At 41.0% G+C, this 18548-nt stretch overlaps 1 protein-coding gene and 1 pseudogene across 1 annotated transcript; both read left to right on the top strand.

The window, feature by feature from the left end:
- Window positions 1-1122: 1122 nt before the first annotated feature.
- LOC116067012 (sodium-dependent neutral amino acid transporter B(0)AT1-like) lies at window positions 1123-6648 on the top strand. The gene is made up of 11 exons (XM_035993419.1): window positions 1123-1345; window positions 1894-2034; window positions 2153-2290; window positions 2377-2558; window positions 2637-2747; window positions 2831-2943; window positions 3082-3210; window positions 3394-3550; window positions 4022-4226; window positions 6279-6438; window positions 6645-6648. Exons 1-11 carry the CDS (start codon window positions 1147-1149, stop codon window positions 6646-6648), a joined length of 1539 nt encoding a protein of 512 aa, XP_035849312.1. The 5' UTR covers window positions 1123-1146.
- A 3904-nt stretch (window positions 6649-10552) lies between these two features.
- Window positions 10553-17118, top strand: LOC116067022 (annotated as a pseudogene).
- Window positions 17119-18548: the final 1430 nt, after the last annotated feature.

Below are 18548 nucleotides of genomic sequence, written 5' to 3'. Positions count from 1 at the left end.
TTTGTGCAAATGTGTTTCTGCTGTATCAATACACTGTACTTACTCATTGCAGTAATTAGCCTGCTAATATGCTTTCTTGTTGTATTGGACCTTTCTATATTCAGAGACAAACAGCATACAGTTTCCCATCCATCCCGGGTTTAATACCCATTTATGAGGTGGCCCTGCAAGCTCAAAACACTGCAACTCAAGAAAACACATGCAAATAGACAAAATATAAGCAAATTCAGAAAACATCTTCACCAATTTGACAACACATGCACAGCATTTAGAAAGAAAAGCTGCAAAATGAGAAAACAACCAAATACAGAAACGTGCTGCAAGTAGCACAGACAACAACAGAAACTGTTGAGGGACTTAGAAATATACTTGACTGTAAGCATTGTTTAAATAACTGAGTACCTGTTTATTAATCATATAACATACAGCTATATTGTTACTGGGCACTGGGACACATTTTGTGTGACAAAACTATGACATACTTAGCAGTGGTTCCCAACATGGGGTCTGGGCCCCCCTCATGAAGCACCAAAGATCACAGGGGGCGAGGCTTTGTCTGCTCTGAGGTTATCAAATTTACGTTTGCACATATTAACCTAAATCATGATATCAACCTTACTGGATAATTTATACAAAAGTCTATGTAAATCAATTTAAAAGGATACATTTTTTAGTAGTCACTCAAAAAAGTAGACTACCTAGAAGGCCAAACACCTCTGTGACCAGCGCTCTCAGTTTTTTTTTAGGTCAGCTAGCTAGCTCATCTTCGTTTTCCTGTAGTCACTTTTTATGAATGATACATGTCTGGAAAACGTAAAAGTGCCAATGACTCATCAGTATCTTAAAAGAAAGGACAGGACAGTGTCGGCCAGAATGTGTCATTTGTGACGAGAAGCTAGTTAACGACAGCACAAAGCCAAGCTAAAATAAAAGACTGGTTTAATGTTTGATCAAACTGAATGACTGTAGTAATGAATGGTGGTATAAAAACAGAAATGCAGAGTGTGCACGGTCTAATCTCTGGATTGCACATCAGATAAAGTAAAAGATCATAAACTTGTTTCAACAATGCAGAGTGCATACCCTGAGCCCTCACTTTGACTTCCAAGAACAATAGTGTAACATCTCAGCTTCAGTGGGGTCGCTATGAGACTGGTTCTTCCTAACCCAGGACTGGATGACAGAATCCCTTCCTATGAGGACCTGGACAGTATGGAGAAGGAGGAAGCCGGGGACAGGCCCAAGTGGGACAACAAAGCCCAGTACATCCTAACTTGTGTGGGCTTGTGCATTGGGATTGGCAATGTGTGGCGATTCCCTTATTTGTGTCAAAGTCATGGAGGAGGTAAGCTCAGACGAAAATGGGAAAGGGATCTTATGATTAAGCTGTCTGGACTGTCAATTCTTGATTATTTATTTATAATTATATTTATCTTTCAAGTATGATTTCCTGGAGGAACTTACGCTGGTACTGATATGTAAGATTGCAAAGATGGCTTTGTGGAGTAACCATAGACTGTATAAAATATGGACGTAGTCTCTGTGATGTCACCCATAGAAGAGCCAAAATGAAGCTCAAAGTGGGCAGGGTGGCTCCAGCCGTCGCCATCTTGGCAGTGCCTGCAGTAGGCTAATACAAAAATGCTGAGGCGGGCTGAATGTGGCCTACAGTCTATGCTTGCCTCCAGTGATGGCAGCCCACCTGTCACTCAAAGCAGAACCTCTTCATTATGCAAAATGTAAAGCCTTAATATAATTGAAAGTTATTATAAAAACGGGTATATAAGTGTTAGTTATGGGGGGAGGAACTGCAGCTTTTGGCACTTCCGCATTGTCATAATTTTTCAGCACCGGAGGCTGCTACTTGGGAGTAACTGATCATATATTTTGCAGGTGCGTTTTTGATTCCCTACGTGATCCTGCTGGTGCTGGAAGGAATGCCTCTCCTGCTGCTGGAGTTTGCCATCGGCCAGCGTCTCAGGAAAGGCAGCGTGGGAGTGTGGAGGGCCATCAGCCCTTATCTGACTGGTGTTGGTATGTAAAATAGGCTCTGAAAAGATTTGTCCAAGGCAAACCTTAGCACCACAGCAACACAAAGCTGTTAATGAATATCTGTAAGTGCAACATCAGTTAATGATTCTGTCCTACTCAGGTGTAGCCTCCATGCTGGTGTCCTTATTGATTGGACTGTACTACAACACCTTAATAGCCTGGATCTTGTGGTATCTCTTCAATTCCTTTCAAAGCCCACTGCCTTGGGCTCAGTGTCCTCTCAATGACAATGGGACAGGTATTTAAATATAAAGAGATTCTTATTAAGAACCCAAACTCTACTCATGATTAAAACACTTGAAGGACTGTGTCTCGCCCCTTCAGGATTTGTACCAGAGTGTCAACGAAGCTCCGCTGTGGATTACTATTTCTACCAAGTGACTCTTAATAGTTCAGCTTCCATTGTGGACTCTGGAGGAATCCACTGGCCCATTGTACTCTGCCTGCTAGCTGCCTGGACAGTCATGTGTGTCTGCTACATACGGGGGATCGGCACTTCAGGCAAGGTCTGTCAAACCTTTACACAAACAACAGGTTTTTCTGGCCAATTATTTCATGTTTTGCTTTTCTTGTCATGACCTCAGGCAGTGTATGTCACAGCCATCCTGCCTTACATAGTGCTGGCCATCTTCCTGATCCGAGGACTGACTCTTAAAGGTGCCCTGAGTGGAATAATGTTCCTCTTCACACCAGACGTATGTTTCTACTATTACCTATCTATCTATCTATCTATCTTATAAAACAAAGACACATCAAAATGTATGCCTCACTTTTGCAGGTTGATGAGTTGATGAACCCAACAACTTGGCTGGATGCAGGTGCTCAGGTCCTGTATGCCTTTGGTTTGGGGTGGGGAGGCGTCATCTCCTTCTCAAGCTACAACCCTGTTCAGTAAGACACATATCCAGAAGCCCTGTTGTGTTTTAAAAACCAAGCAGCAGTTCTACTCTTATTTAATTCACTATGAAGATAATCACCAGTCTCAGACATGGTGTCCTGAATCCTTTGCCTTTCTTTCTGTTTCCCAAGCAACAACTGCATGCAAGATGCTGTGATGCTAACAGCCATAACTGGCCTCACCTCAATCTATGCTGCCACAGTCACCTACACCATCATCGGCTTCAGGGCCACAGAGAAATATGACAGCTGTATCAGTGAGTGAGTAGTCAGAGGATGTGGGTTTCAATCTTTTTGGTCACTAAACTTCAAGACACCTGTAAAACTGTATTTTTATTTGTAATCATTTATGATAGCTTTATTGGGTCAAAACATACTATTTAGATTTGTAATGATGACTCCAGTAATCCAGAGTGACTAATCCGTGACATATTTTCTCTCTAGTAACATCATGACATTATTAAATGCATTTGAACTTCCTGAAGACAGCATCTTTACAAGCAACTACGACGCAGCCTTTAACCATCTCAACAGCTCCTCTCCTGATATTATTCTCGGCTTGGACATCAAAATCTGTGACCTGCAGACACTTCTCAGTGAGGTGACTGTATTGATGAATATCTGTCAGATTCCCAAGTTATTGGAATTCTTTACTCTTATCTAGGGCTGGGCAATATATCAATATTATATTGATATCGTGATATGAGACTAGATATCGTCATAGATTTTGGGTATCGTAAAACCGTAATATATTAAGTGTTGTCTTTTCCTGGTTTTGAAGGCTGCATTAGAGTAAAGTGATGTCGTTTTCTGAGCTTAGCAGACTGTTCTAGCTGTTCTATTATTTGCCTTTACACACTTTGTCATTAAATCGACATTTCAGATGATTATCAAAAATCTCATTGTGTAAATAATATTTTGTTAAAGCACCAATTGTCAATCCTACAATATCGTCGCAATATTGACATCAAGGAATTTAGTCAAGAATATCGTGATATCATGATATCGTGATTTTCTCCATATCGCCCAGCCCTACTCTCATCTGCATTACGACTAATGTGTGTTTGTACAGGGAGTGGAGGGAACAGGTCTGGCCTTCATCGTGTTCACGGAAGCCATCGCCAACATGCCTGGTTCTCCAGCCTGGTCTGTCCTCTTTTTCATCATGCTTTTCTGCTTGGGTATCTCAAGCCTGTTTGGCAACATTGAAGGAGTGGTGGTCCCACTGAAAGACCTGAATATGTTACCTCAAAAATGGCCCCAAGAAGCACGGACTGGTATTATGTTTTGTAGTTTAAATAATCTACACATTGGCAGATGAGATGTATGGTGGCCCTGAGAGGTCAATGCACTGCAAATTAAGGAAACACATGCAAATAGACAAAACACAAGCAAATTAGGTAATGAAATTCTGTTACATTCAAGCCATTGCCAAAAAGTTGATACAAAGCTAATTAAGACTATCAGCTTTACAAAACTCTTTCTGTATTTCTCAGTATGGCCACGTTCAGAACATGTTGTCCTCCGGCGACTAGCACACAGAAACTCGAGTGAAGATAATTACCTCTCCTGAAGAGTCCATCATGTTTTTTTAATCCTCCGTGTCCTCCTTGGCTACAAGTAACTGTGTGGAGGGGCAGGGGCACATGTGCGATTACGGAAGGCTTGTGTCATGTGGATTAGAGGATGGATACCGGTTCGGACAGATATTTAGAAATGATGTTCGGGTTCGGGTCGGGCTCGGTCACATCAGCACGATAAGGCACTGAACATTTTAAATTTAAAACAGATTATTATGTAGGTCGCACCTGTGTTAACGTGCGTTTGTTGCCCCGTGTGCACTGCTGCGCTCATCTGTTGACATTTCCGAATGTCTTCCTACAGTTGCTTAATAAAAGCGGGCTTTCCACACAAACAAACGTACATGTGTCATTAGAATGAGGAAAACAAATTAGATTTTAACTGTGTCGGGCTCGGGTCGGACTCGGACATAAATATCTTAATGCCTGTTGGGCTCGGGCCGGGTTCGGTTACTGCTCTGTCGGACGCGGGCCGGGCTCGGACAGAAAAATGCAGCCCAATCCGCACTCTAATGTGGATGCAACAACAGTGTTGTCATTACTTAGAATTCCTCATGGGGGCGACAGAAACTACGCACTGTAGCTTTAAGTAACATAATCACTAGTTTGACAACACATGCACAGCATTTAGTGAAAATGCTGTAAATAGAGAAAAACAACCAAATTCAGAAACACGTTCATATGATAAAGAAACTGTTTCCAGGGACACTAAAAAGTGATGCACATGGCTGAAATGGACCTAGCGTTAGCCTTTTGCTTGTTTTTAGCCTGCCGATTCAGATATTGAAATACACACAATTCATTGTGGAACAGGCCAACGTTATGTTAGCTACCTATAACGTTATTGGTTACTTACAGAACCCGTAATAGAGGACAAGCCAGTTAAACTACTGGTAAGTTTGCTGATATGAATAATAAAATGACCTGCTTAACAACTAAGTAACTGCTGCCCATTCTTTCATTACATAAAGGGTCAGTTAGGTTAGCAGCAAATATCTGCAAATATATCTGAATCAGACGTTCACAATACACCAAAAAAACAAACATTTTAGCTGATTTTCCAACACCACTGATGGATAGCTGACTTCAACTGCATCTCATAACCCTTATTTGATAGCTCCTCGACTCCTCGGTTGAACCGGAAGTTGTTCTGTCCCTCCTTGGTAAAGGCTGTCTCAAAGCTCTTATTTCTGCCCTGAGGACCGAGGAGCGAGCATTGATGAGCTATAGGCGAGGATACACGAGAGAAGGCCTTCCCGGAAGCCGTGCAGCTGAAGGAGTTACTAACTCCGCCCAAACAGCCGACGTATTCATGTGACGCTTCAGAGGAAAGGACGTCTCATCTCTCTAAACACATTTGCTCGTTGCCTCTCTAGTCCCATGATTTCCTCGCGTCTCTCCCGTGCCTCCTCGGTAGGAGGAAGGGAGGCAAGTGGGGGACTCGAGGAGGCAATTTAAGGGCTATGAGATGCACCGTTCATAAGCCAAAAACCATGTGCATCACTTTTTAGTGTCCCCTGGAAACATTTCCGTTGTCGAGTGAGCTTCTTGCAGCGCAGTTCTGTATTTAGTTCTGTTTTCTCTATTTGCAGTGTTTTCTTTCTGTTTGAAACTGGTGTTTAACAAAGGTGGCAAAGATGTTTGTTTTTTTTATTTGCAGTTTTTTGTGCTCTCAAGACAAGTGTACAGATGAATTGGTTGTGTGATTCTTGTAATAAGGTGCATTGTTTTTGTGGACGCGCGTTTCAGGAGTAACGTGTGCTGTTGCCTTCATCATCTCCCTCCTGTTTGCGCAGCATTCAGGGATTTATTGGGTAACTCTCTTCGACAACTTTGCTGGATCTGTTCCACTTCTGACTATTGGACTGATTGAGATGATAGCGGTTGTATACATCTACGGCATAGACAGGTTAGTGTTTAAAGCTAAATTATTGCTTAATGTGGTATTTTATAAAACTGCCTACAGCTAAATTTCCATATTAGCAGCCATACATCTGCAGTCTGTTCTAAAAAGAGTGAAGCTGTACCTGTTATTGAGCAAACGATTATGTGCATTGCAGGGATCTCTTTGTGAAATATTAATAATAACCTTATTTAACCATTTTGTGTATTTAGTTAAAGCTTCACATTTTATATTTACAATGGAACAGACTTGGTGTAATTTTAAAGGTGTTGCTCTTTCTGACAGACCCACAGATGATCATCACCCAAATTTGCAGTTTCCCCTCTGCTTTATAAAGCGTTTTAGCGTATTTCCGTTCTTTGTTTACAGTAGTTTAACTGTTTATTGATTACTCTCTTTATATTGTATCTATTTAATTTAAGCCAGTGATATATGTTTTATACCCTCTATATTATATCTTCTATATGTGCTGCTGCTATCTTGGTTTAGGGCACTCTTGTAAAATAGATTGTTACTCTCAGCGAGGTGCTTTCCAAATTAAATAAAGTTATACAGCACATTATAATCTATATTAAACCCTCTTGTGTGGCAGGTTCAATGAGGACTTGGAGTTCATGGTCGGACATAAGCCTTCCATCTTCTGGCAGGTTACATGGAGGTTCATCAGTCCTCTAATCGTTCTGGTTATTTTAGTTTTCTACCTGGTGACACAAGTCCAAGAAGAGCTCACCTACTTAGTCTGGGATCCCAACTCTGTAAGCATCAGCTAACATGTCATCCTAAGCAGCTGTTGCATACAAAGCGCGCTAATCATACTGTTATGTGGTTTACAGGAGGAGTTCCCGTCTCTGGCATCAGTACCGTACCCTAAATGGATCTACGTGATCATCTTTCTTTTGGCGGGAGTCTCCAGTTTGACAGTGCCTGTGTATGCATTATGTAGGCTGGTCTTTCTTTGCTTCAAGAAAAAAAAATAGTATCCAGAGATAAAACATAGCTAAACTTCTGTTTTCTGTTTGACAGTCGTACATTTCAGAATATAACAAAATGCAAGATGTCTTTGCATTTTGTTGTAGGAATATTTTTTTTTTATTACAATGACCATTGTCTGATTGCATAGGTTTCAATCAATCAATCAAAATTTATTTATAAAGCACTTTAAAAAGCAACCAATGTTGTACAAGGTGCTGTACAGAACAAAGTAGAAGTCATTTAAAACATTTAACATTTAAAACATGAAACAGTATCACAATAAAAATGTTTGCACAAAAATGTCAGCCTCAGTTGGGAAAGGCCGAGGAAAAAAGGTGGGTTTTAAGAAGAGATTTAAAATTAGACAGTGAAGAAGCCTGTCTAATAGGCAGAGGTAGGTCATTCCATATTTTTGGAGCTGCCACAGCAAAGGCACGATCCCCTTTAAGTTTTCGCTTCGTTTTAGGGACACTCAGGCGCAGTTGTTCAGCTGACCTGAGTGAGCGGGTCGGTGTGTAGGGGTGAAGCAACTCGGACAGGTAGGATGGGGCAAAACCATTTAAGGATTTAAACACAAGTAAATTCATTTTAAAATGGATCCTAAAATATACGGGCAGCCAGTGGAGTGAAGCTAAAACGGGGGTAATGTGCTCATATTTACATGGTCCAGTTAAAAGACGCACCACAGCGTTTTGCACCATCTGGAGACGAGCAACAGATGAGGCACTGATGCCTACATATAGGGCGTTACAGTAATCCAACCGAGTGGTCACAAAGGTGTGTATTACTGTCTCAAAGTGCTGCCTAGGAAGAATTTATTTTGGCTAACTGCTGTAGTTGGAAAAAGCCTGCTTTAACCACTGCCCCAATCTGTTTGTCAAGTTTAATATCGGAGTCAATTTTAACCCCTAAATTGATAACGGTTGGCTTGACATATAGGTCCCATAAAGGGGGTCCCAGTGTGGACACCAAAAACCATCACTTCCGTTTTTGTTTCATTAAAACTTAAAAAGTTAGAAGCCATCCAGGCCTTTATGTCATCCAAGCATTCGAGCAGTGGTCTGATACAGTTTTCTTTCTTCTTTTTAAGGGGCACATAGATCTGGCTGTCTGTTTTTCTATTTATATCCATGCACATGTTCTTAAAGGCTGTCACAGACCAACTAGACAGCCGACCGTTGGCAGAAAAGGCAGTTGGACAACCGGCCTTTTGGCGACTCATTCAGAATACGATCTCATATTGTACTAAAATAGTTCTGAAAACATTTAAAGAGAGAAATAGGCCATGCAGTTGCTGAATCTATCTTCATTTCAGACCGACAAAGGTCAGTTTAAAAGATTTTCGTCAAATTTTGAGAGGCTTAGTCACGGTCATCCCGCTTGCCATTTCCGGGTGAGTCCCGACTGCCCTGTCTCTGACTGAGCATGTCAGGTCGGCCAAAATGAAGGCTGACAGCTCCTCCAACGGACGACGGCACGGAATACACCGAACAGACTCGAGTCACTGACCTCACCAGACTATCCGATGGCCGATTATCGGGTTGGTGTGTAGCTGCTTTAAAGCACAATACAGATTTTTTTTATTGATGCATTTAAGTAAAGTACTCATATTTCCATCTTTTGTGCAAATTCATTGCTGCTGTATCAATATACTGTACTTACTCATCACATTAATAAACCTGCTCATACTGTATGATTTCTTGTTGTATTGGACCTTTCTTAATTTAAAGCATTTAAACCCCTTTATCCTTGCCGTTGAAATAATTTTTCTCTGTGAATATGTTTGCTGACAGTATATAACTTTACAACCAACCACTAATGAAATGTACAGCCAATATCTACCAATTTTTTTAAACGTCTACCTATCGAAAGATAAACAATATAGCAAATTGTAACTTTTCTAATGAAAATGGGCAAAAGGTAAACATTGTATGCATCTGATCTCTCAAAGCATGAACTATCTACAACTCTGAAAACTTTATCTTTCATTCCATCTCCATTTAGATATCACCTCATAACAGATATTGTAGTCTTTTTGTGGTATGCACTTTGACGTCAGACGTTTGTTCCAATACAGTATAAATGTTTAAAGTGACTATATGTAACTTTTAAATGTTTCTGAAACTGTGTAATTTTCCATCTGCAAAACACTACCGCTTTTATCCAAAGGGGCGGCTGGAATCAACACAAACTGAAAGTTACATATAGCCACTTTAAACAAGCAATTGGGCAAGAGAGGGAGACCGCACACTGACAGAACACAGAGTGGTAGTAGGGTCAGCTGATGCAACAAAGCCCAACATGCTTTTGTTGGCTGATTAAACATCAACTGACTATCACTATTACTGGAATAATAAATCCCTTATTCAAGCACTCATCCACCTATGGTAAATATGGATCTAGTGTATTATAGGCCATTCAATCAAACTGATTTAAGATTGTAGACTGATAGATTTTGCCCTTACAATAATAAACTGAAAGTTGAGATGGATTCATGCCTGTAGTCTGTAGTGTTAAAACAGTTTGCACTAAATAACATAAGTAACAATAAGTAACTAAATTAACTAATCATTGATTATTAGTTTTATTTTTTTATTAGTTTATTTTATTAAAAGTTTTATTGATGTATGTTCCAGCCAAACTGAACTTTGCCTCTTGCTCATTCAATGCACTTGTTCGATTGCCAGACTATTTTCCTTTAATGATTCACAAAATATACACCTCTCCTTGTGCTCATGTCTTATATAATGCCTGAAAAAGATGACCGTCAAGTCATCAACAGAGTCTGATGAAGATGCTGACTTGAAATGTTAGTTGTTATTAACTGTCATACAAGCAGGCCCTCGTTAACCCTGGTATGTAATAAATGACAGTGTATGATCAACACAAGGCAGTGTAGGTTCAACTTTGGGCCTCAAGACTAGATAACAGAGCAGGAAACCATTAAAGGACCTAATCAACTCAGTTGAAATTGTGTTTTAGTGCTGAATCCCAAACAAAGTTGCAAAAAATAAATCAAAATAAAATAAAAAGCACACCTAGTACACACAGTAGTGGTGGAGCGCTCCCTGGAGCAGTGGATTCAAAGTCAGGATCTTCTTGTTGTGAGTGGACAGTGCTACTGTGCCATTGCTTTGTTTGTATAATGTGTGATCAAACTGAATGACGGTACTATAAAACAGAAATGCAGAGTGTGCAAGGGCTAATCTGTGGATTGCATCAGATGAAGTAAAAGATCGTAAACTTGTTTCAACAATGCACTGAGCCCTCACTTTGACTTCCAAGAACGATAGTGTAACATCTCAGCTTCAGTGGGGTCGCTATGAGACTGGTTCTTCCTAACCCAGGACTGGAAGACAGAATCCCTTCCTATGAGGACCTGGACAGGATGGAGAAGGAGGAAGCCGGGGACAGGCCCAAGTGGGACAACAAAGCCCAGTACATCCTAACTTGTGTGGGCTTCTGCATTGGGATTGGCAATGTGTGGCGATTCCCTTATTTGTGTCAAAGTCATGGAGGAGGTAAGAAGTGGTAAAAATGGGAAAGGGACATCTTATCATTATGGGCTGTCAATTCTTGAATGATTGTTTGACAAATTAAAGTGTGGTGGAGGTACAAAGGACTACCCATACCTATTTGGTATTCTTTGATCTTTCAAATATGATTTTCCTGGAGAGACTTACTGTATCGTTGCAGAATTATTAGATATCTGAACTGCGAACCCCTTCCTTTTCAGAAGATTCGCCTGTCCTTTGTGCATATTTTTGTGGCTGTGTTAAGTGAGTCATTATGCATTTGAAGTAATCTAACAACTGAATCTGCCGATTTCTTTTAATTTAATTTTTTTTTTTTTTTAAATTTCAATTCAATTTTATTTATAGTATCAAATCATAACAAGCGTTATCTTGAGACACTTTACAGATAGAGTAGTCTAGACCACACTCTATAATTTATAAAGTCACAACAATTCTAGTAATTCCCCCAAGAGCAAGCATTTAGTGCGACAGTGGCGAGGAAAAACTCCCTTTTAGGAAGAAACCTCGGCCAGACCCAGGCTCTTGGTAGGCGGTGTCTGACGGTGCCGGTTGGGGGTGTGATGAACAGTGGCAATAATAGTCACAATAAAGATAATGGAACAGTGACTAGAAAATGGTAGTCGTAGTAGTTCATGTCATAGCAGGGCACTGCAGGGCGTAACAGTGTGTAGCGTGGCGCAGCAGGGCATGGCTGGATGTAGCAGGTTCAGCAGGGCGCAGCAGGGCACCGTAGAGCGTAGCAGGGTGTAGTGAAGCAGGACCACGGCGACAGCTGCAACCAAGATCTTGGTGCCATCCTAATCCAACGAAATTTTAACTAGATGTTCACATTATGGATGGTAGAAATGGGAAAGATTCCCACGTGTGAATCTTGAAAGAAATCACTCGGTCAAACAACTAAAGACAGTTGAAGATTGCAAAGATTGTTATGTAGAGGATGAAAATACTGCACGATTGTACAATATAGCACTATTGCGAATAAATGTGGGGTTTTATTACCGTAAATGATTGACTTTGGCTGGTGTGAGGTGTTTGGGGGGGGAGGCTTATGATGGTCATAAATGCAACAATACAGATCTGTAATTGTACTACTTACCGATCATATATTTTGCAGGTGCGTTTTTGATTCCCTACGTGATCCTGCTGGTGCTGGAAGGAATGCCTCTCCTGCTGCTGGAGTTTGCCATCGGCCAGCGTCTCAGGAAAGGCAGCGTGGGAGTGTGGAGGGCCATCAGCCCTTATCTGACTGGTGTTGGTATGTAAAATAGGCTCTGAAAAGATTTGTCCAAAGCAAAAAACATCAGTTAATGATTCTGTCCTACTCAGGTGTAGCCTCCATGCTGGTGTCCTTATTGATTGGACTGTACTACAACACCTTAATAGCCTGGATCTTGTGGTATCTCTTCAATTCCTTTCAAAGCCCACTGCCTTGGGCTCAGTGTCCTCTCAATGACAATGGGACAGGTATTTAAATATAAAGAGATTCTTATTAAGAACACAAACTCTACTCATGATTAAAACACTTGAAGGACTGTGTCTCGCCCCTTCAGGATTTGTACCAGAGTGTCAACGAAGCTCCGCTGTGGATTACTATTTCTACCGAGTGACTCTTAATAGTTCAGCTTCCATTGTGGACTCTGGAGGAATCCACTGGCCCATTGTACTCTGCCTGCTAGCTGCCTGGACAGTCATGTGTGTCTGCTACATACGGGGGATCGGCACTTCAGGCAAGGTCTGTCAAACCTTTACACAAACAACTGTTTTTTTCTGAATCACCACCGACCAATTCTTTCACGATTTGCTTTTCTTGTCATGACCTCAGGCAGTGTATGTCACCGCCATCCTGCCTTATATAGTGCTGGCCATCTTCCTGATCCGAGGACTGACTCTTAAAGGTGCCCTGAGTGGAATAAAGTTCCTCTTCACACCAGATGTATGTTTTAAATCACTATCATAAAAAAGGCAATTATATATCTAATAAAACAAAGACACATCACAATGTATGCCTCACTCTTGCAGGTTGATGAGTTGATGAAACCAACTACTTGGCTGGATGCAGGTGCCCAGGTCTTTTATGCCTTTAGCTTAGCTTGGGGAGGCCTCATCTCCTTCTCAAGCTACAACCCTGTTCAGTAAGAGACATTTATAGAAGCCCTGTTTTTATAACCACACAGCTGTTCTACTGTTATTTAGCTCACGATAAAGATAGTAGCCTGTCGGGGCACCTGGATAGCTCACCTGGTAGAGCATGCGCCCCATGTACAAAGGCTCAGTCCTTGTCGTATCGGCCGCAGGTTCGACTCCGACCTGTGGCCCTTTGCTGCATGTCATTCCCCTTCTCTCTCCTCTTTCATATCTTCAGCTGTCCTATATAATAAAGGCATAAAATGCCCAAAAATAATCTTAAAAAAAAAAAAAAAAGATAGTAGCCTGTCTCAGACATAGTGTGTGCCCTAAATCATTTTTTCTTTTTTTGCCAAGCAACAACTGCATGCAAGATGCTGTGATCCTGTCGGCCATAACTGGCCTCACCTCAATCTATGCTGCCACAGTCACCTACACCATCATCGGCTTCGGGGCCACAGAGAAATATGACAGCTGTATCAGTGAGTGAGTAGTCTCACATTGCCAGACCTATCTCCACAGTGCTGCAGAGAAAGGTCTGGGTCTATAACACATACATTCTGGGATAGGAGAAAAAAAACGCTCTGGGTTGTTTGCATTTCTTTACACCAACTAAACTGTCTTTGGTGGCGCTAAGCTCCGGACGCAGCGACGGTGGCTCTGCAAAATGGGTCTTGTGAAAGAACTTGTTTTGGTGGAACATTTGCGGTGTTTGGTGTTTTAAGCCCCTCCAACGTCGCCTTCCAGGCAGCGCGGCAATGGTTATGTTTAGGGTTAAGGTTAGGGTTAGCTGCCTGGAAGATGACATTAGAGGCTTAAAACACCATCGAGCAACATTTGCACCATGATTAAAGAAAACGCCAAATACAATATTAAATAAAGTTAACTGTGCACACAATACAGTAACGTAAGCTATTTCATTTAGCTGGATACATGGTTAAACATAATTTGCTCTTACAAGTGTATCGCCGTGTGCAACGTTACTTCGTCCACAGCAGTCCCGCCAATCGGTCCCAAAACGTCCCAGTTAGATAGTAAATGCTGTAACGTTAAACAAATTCTTCGTAAATCTTACAATCATTCCCAGAAAGAACCAAGCAGACCTGCCTTGTTGGCCAATCCAAATATTTTTCAAAACTTGGATGGTAATGTTGGTTGGCACGGTGGTTATAACGCTTTGATCCAGACTGAAATATCTCAGGGACTATGGATTACCTTTCTGTGACATTTGGTACAGTCCCTTTACAATAAGTATGGACAGGAGGAATAATTACAGCAACCAGTAAGTCTTTCAACGTAGGTATGGGCATGTGGGCATTGTATTAAGATACCTGAATCAATCCTTTCCAACAAGTCCTCCAAACCATACGAGAATATAGGTTTATTCCTACCCTCTAATATGACCCACAGGAGTGTTAACGTCACGTGGGATCTGGCAGGTGGGGAAACGTAAAGATCTCAAATTTGAATGTAACACTACTCCTTGTACTACTACTACACATCACTTAAAGCAAACTCACTTTTACAGCTAGTTCACCTGCTACTCTCGCTATTTCCTTCTTCCAAAACAGCCAGGAGTTGAGTTTTCTTTGAGACATAATTATGACTGGTGTGATAACTGTCGTCTTGGGTTAAAATCAGACATTACGCTACTCACTTCCGGTTACGCATATGACGCGTATTTTCAAACGGGACACGAACAGCGTCCTCCTGGGTGAAAGTCCTGTTTGTTTGTGACCCATCCACCACCTCAACCTGCCTCCTCACGCGGAATGTGTCGCTTTTATACTTTTTTCACATTAATTGCTGCTTTGCTCCCGTAATAATTGTGAGAGGCCTTCACACTATAAACATATGAGTCGTAATCCAGAGTGACTAATCCGTGACATATTTTCTCCCTAGTAACATCATGACATTATTAAATGCATTTGAACTTCCTGAAGACAGCATCTCTACAAGCAACTACGACGCAGCCTTTAACCATCTCAACAGCTCCTCTCCTGATATGATTCTCGGATTGGACATCAAAATCTGTGACCTGCAGACACTTCTCAGTGAGGTGACTGTATTGATGAATATCTGTCAGATTCCATGTTGTTATTGTATTTTGCTCCTAACTGCATTACGACTAATGTGTGTTTGTACAGGGAGTCGAGGGAACAGGTCTGGCCTTTATTGTGTTCACAGAAGCCATTACCCAGATGCCTGGTTCTCCAGCCTGGTCTGTCCTCTTTTTCATCATGCTTCTGTGCTTGGGAATCTCAACCCTGTTTGGCAACATTGAAGGAGTGGCGGTCCCACTGAAAGACCTGAATATGTTACCTCAAAAATGGCCCCAAGAAGCACTGACTGGTATTCTGTTTTGTAGTTAACAATCTGCATATCGGCTTTGCAACCCCAGATTCATTGTCTGATTCTTCTTTTAACACGAGCGCTCTTGTTTTTGTGGACGTGCGTTTCAGGAGTAACGTGTGCTGTTGCCTTCGTCATCTCCCTCCTGTTTGCGCAGCATTCAGGGATTTATTGGGTAACTCTCTTCGACAACTTTGCTGGATCTGTTCCACTTCTGACCATTGGTTTCTTTGAGAAAAGCTTTGATAGCTGTTGTATACATCTACGGCATAGACAGGTTAGTGCATATTTAAACTATTTTAGCTTCACAATGTCCGTCTGGGTTTGCTTTTTTCATCTTGATACTTGCTATAGAATAAAGGCTGATTTATGCTTCTGAGTCGAACCGACGGCGTACCCCAGCAGACCCCTCTGCGTCGCCGCGATCCCCCCTCCGAGCCATCCGCCGTTGCTCGACGGGTACCTCCTAAAATTTGTAACTTCATGTCGAGGCGACGCAGACCGCAAGGACTGTGATTGGTCAACTCGTCCTGTGTGTTGATAGTTGGTGTTTCAATCAGCCTACTGTGGGGAGTAGCAACATGCTAGTTCACTAACATAAGCTTTGCAAATAAACTCAGACATATTTTGGTTACCATGACGGGGGTTATCCGTTTGTAAAGTGTCTATATGTCAGTAACGTTTTGAAATTAGCACTTCGCCAGCAAGCAGTACTTTGTGGGCAGCTGTGCTAAAGTTTGCTTGCTAACATAACATAAACTGGCTGGCAGACACCTCGCAAATAACCTCAGACTTATCACCCCCTAGCGTTATGGCGGTGAAATGCACCGCAATGCAAAGCAACCCCAATGCAGAACTCCATAAAGGGTCACGACGCCGTAGGAGCGACGGCGTAGCAGAAGCATAAAACAGCCTTAAGCATACAGCATTAGCATCATCATGCTGTGACAGTTACTGAGCAAAGCTTTATGGAGATGGCTGACTCTTCAAAACTACTTGCACCCTTTTAAAATAGATTGTTACTCTCAGCAAGGTACTTATCAGATTAAATAAAGTTATACAGCACATTATAATTTATATTAAACCCTCTTGTGTGGCAGGTTCAATGAGGACTTGGAGTTCATGGTCGGACATAAGCCCTCCATCTTCTGGCAGGTTACATGGAGGTTCATCAGTCCTCTAATCGTTCTGGTTATTTTAGTTTTCTACCTGGTGACACAAGTCCAAGAAGAGCTCACCTACTTAGTCTGGGATCCCAACTCTGTAAGTGCACAAGCTCATAAAAGTAATCGGTGTTCATTTATATTTGGGTGTATTAGTTCTGATCTCAGCATCCATACTTTTGTTGCCTTTTTTTCTAATGATGCCACATTACAAACTAGACCTATTTGGGATGTATCAAACATTGGTACGGTAAATGTTGATAGTATAGCACATAGTGGTAACAAATTATACTGTTTTGCGGTTTACAGGAGGAGTTCCCAACTCTGGCATCAGTACCGTACCCTTCATGGATCAATGCGCTCATCTTTCTTCTGGCGGGAGTCCCCAGTCTGGCGGTGCCTGTGTATGCATTATGTAGGCTGGTCTTCATTTGCTGCAGAAACAAATAAAATCCATTGAAAGAATGAGCCAAAATTCTAATATAATAGCTTATAAAGTCATACATTTCAGAGTATAATAAAAATATTTTTTAACTTAATCTGTTGTGTTGTTACTTGTTTCTAAAAAGAATATTTAAATTACTACTGAAAACAGTGTTTTTTGTATCCATGCACAAGTTCTTAAATGAGACAATATGCTCATTTTTTATGTTCATACTTTTATTCTACTTTGTTTACATGCTTTAATCTTAAAAAAAACAAACATTACTTTTCTCATACTGTCTGTGCTGCAGCATCTGTATTCACCATCTGTCTAAAACGCTCCATTTTAGCGCCTGTCTCTTTAAGACCCCGCTCCAAAAAAGCCCAGTCTGCTCTGATTGCAGCAACTTTTAATTATATTATATTATACATGAGGTGTCAAGAAGCAACCCCTGTCTACTCTAGCACTTTAATGTTAGTTTGGTGTTTCTGGGCACTAACCATGCATTACAAATATTCAGACGGAAGATGTAGAGCAACAAATTAGCCAAAAGAGGGAGACCTCACACTGACAGAACACAGAGAGGCTCATTTTCCGAGCTTTCTTCCTCATTCTGTCAGTATATATTTGGGTCATATGTTTTTGGAGTTTTCACACTATTTTGCTAGCCATTGACACTATCCTGTTAAGCTTGTTCCTGAGTTTGCAGTTTAAATGGCCAAACCAAGCAGAGAGGTGAAAGGTTAAAACCTTTGTGGTGTATACTAGCTCAAAAATCTGAGCACTGACACCCAGACAGCTCAGTCTTCTAAGGAGACTGAGTCATTGTGAGCATTTCTTAAAAATATAGTCTGTGTTATCTGAAAAACTCAGATGGTTGTCAAGAACCGTACCTAGGTACTTAAAAGTCCCCACAGTTTCAACTGCTAGGCCATTTAATAAAACTGGCTCTGTTGTTACGTCTTGTTTTTTGCTAAAGAGTAACTCGTTTGTCTTTGCCACATTGATCTCTAGCTCGCTATCATTGCCCTGCCCTAATCATAACCCTGGTAGAAAAGAAAACTGTAAGTTTGCCTCTGAATGTGGACAGACCTCAGGTCATGAGGTAGTTTGTTCCAGAAAGCAAGACCAAAGTAACCAAATACCAACAATGCTAAAAAAATTTTTTACTACACTACACTACAAATTAGTGTAGGTCCCTGTACACCAGTCAATCAATTTGGGAGTGATAGTAGGTTGAAATCTTGCGTTATGAATTTTCGTGATGGGGCAGCTCTTTTGGTTACATTGTGGCTTTAAAATGTAATTCTTATTTTTAATTATATTATATACATATATGTTTATATATATGTATGTATATATGGATATATATATATATATATATAAATAAATATACATATATATATACATTTACATATATATATATATATACACACACACACACACACACACACACACACACATAGTCTATCAAATAGTTCTATAGAATGTGAATGTGAGAATAGAATGTGAATGTGAGAATAGAACATTAGAATGTGACTGTGA

The sequence above is a fragment of the Sander lucioperca genome, chromosome 16 (genome assembly GCF_008315115.2).
Source record: "Sander lucioperca isolate FBNREF2018 chromosome 16, SLUC_FBN_1.2, whole genome shotgun sequence".
Lineage (NCBI taxonomy): Eukaryota > Metazoa > Chordata > Actinopteri > Perciformes > Percidae > Sander > Sander lucioperca.
Note: the sequence above shows the minus strand (reverse complement) of the source record. Positions and strands in the feature narration are given on the sequence as shown.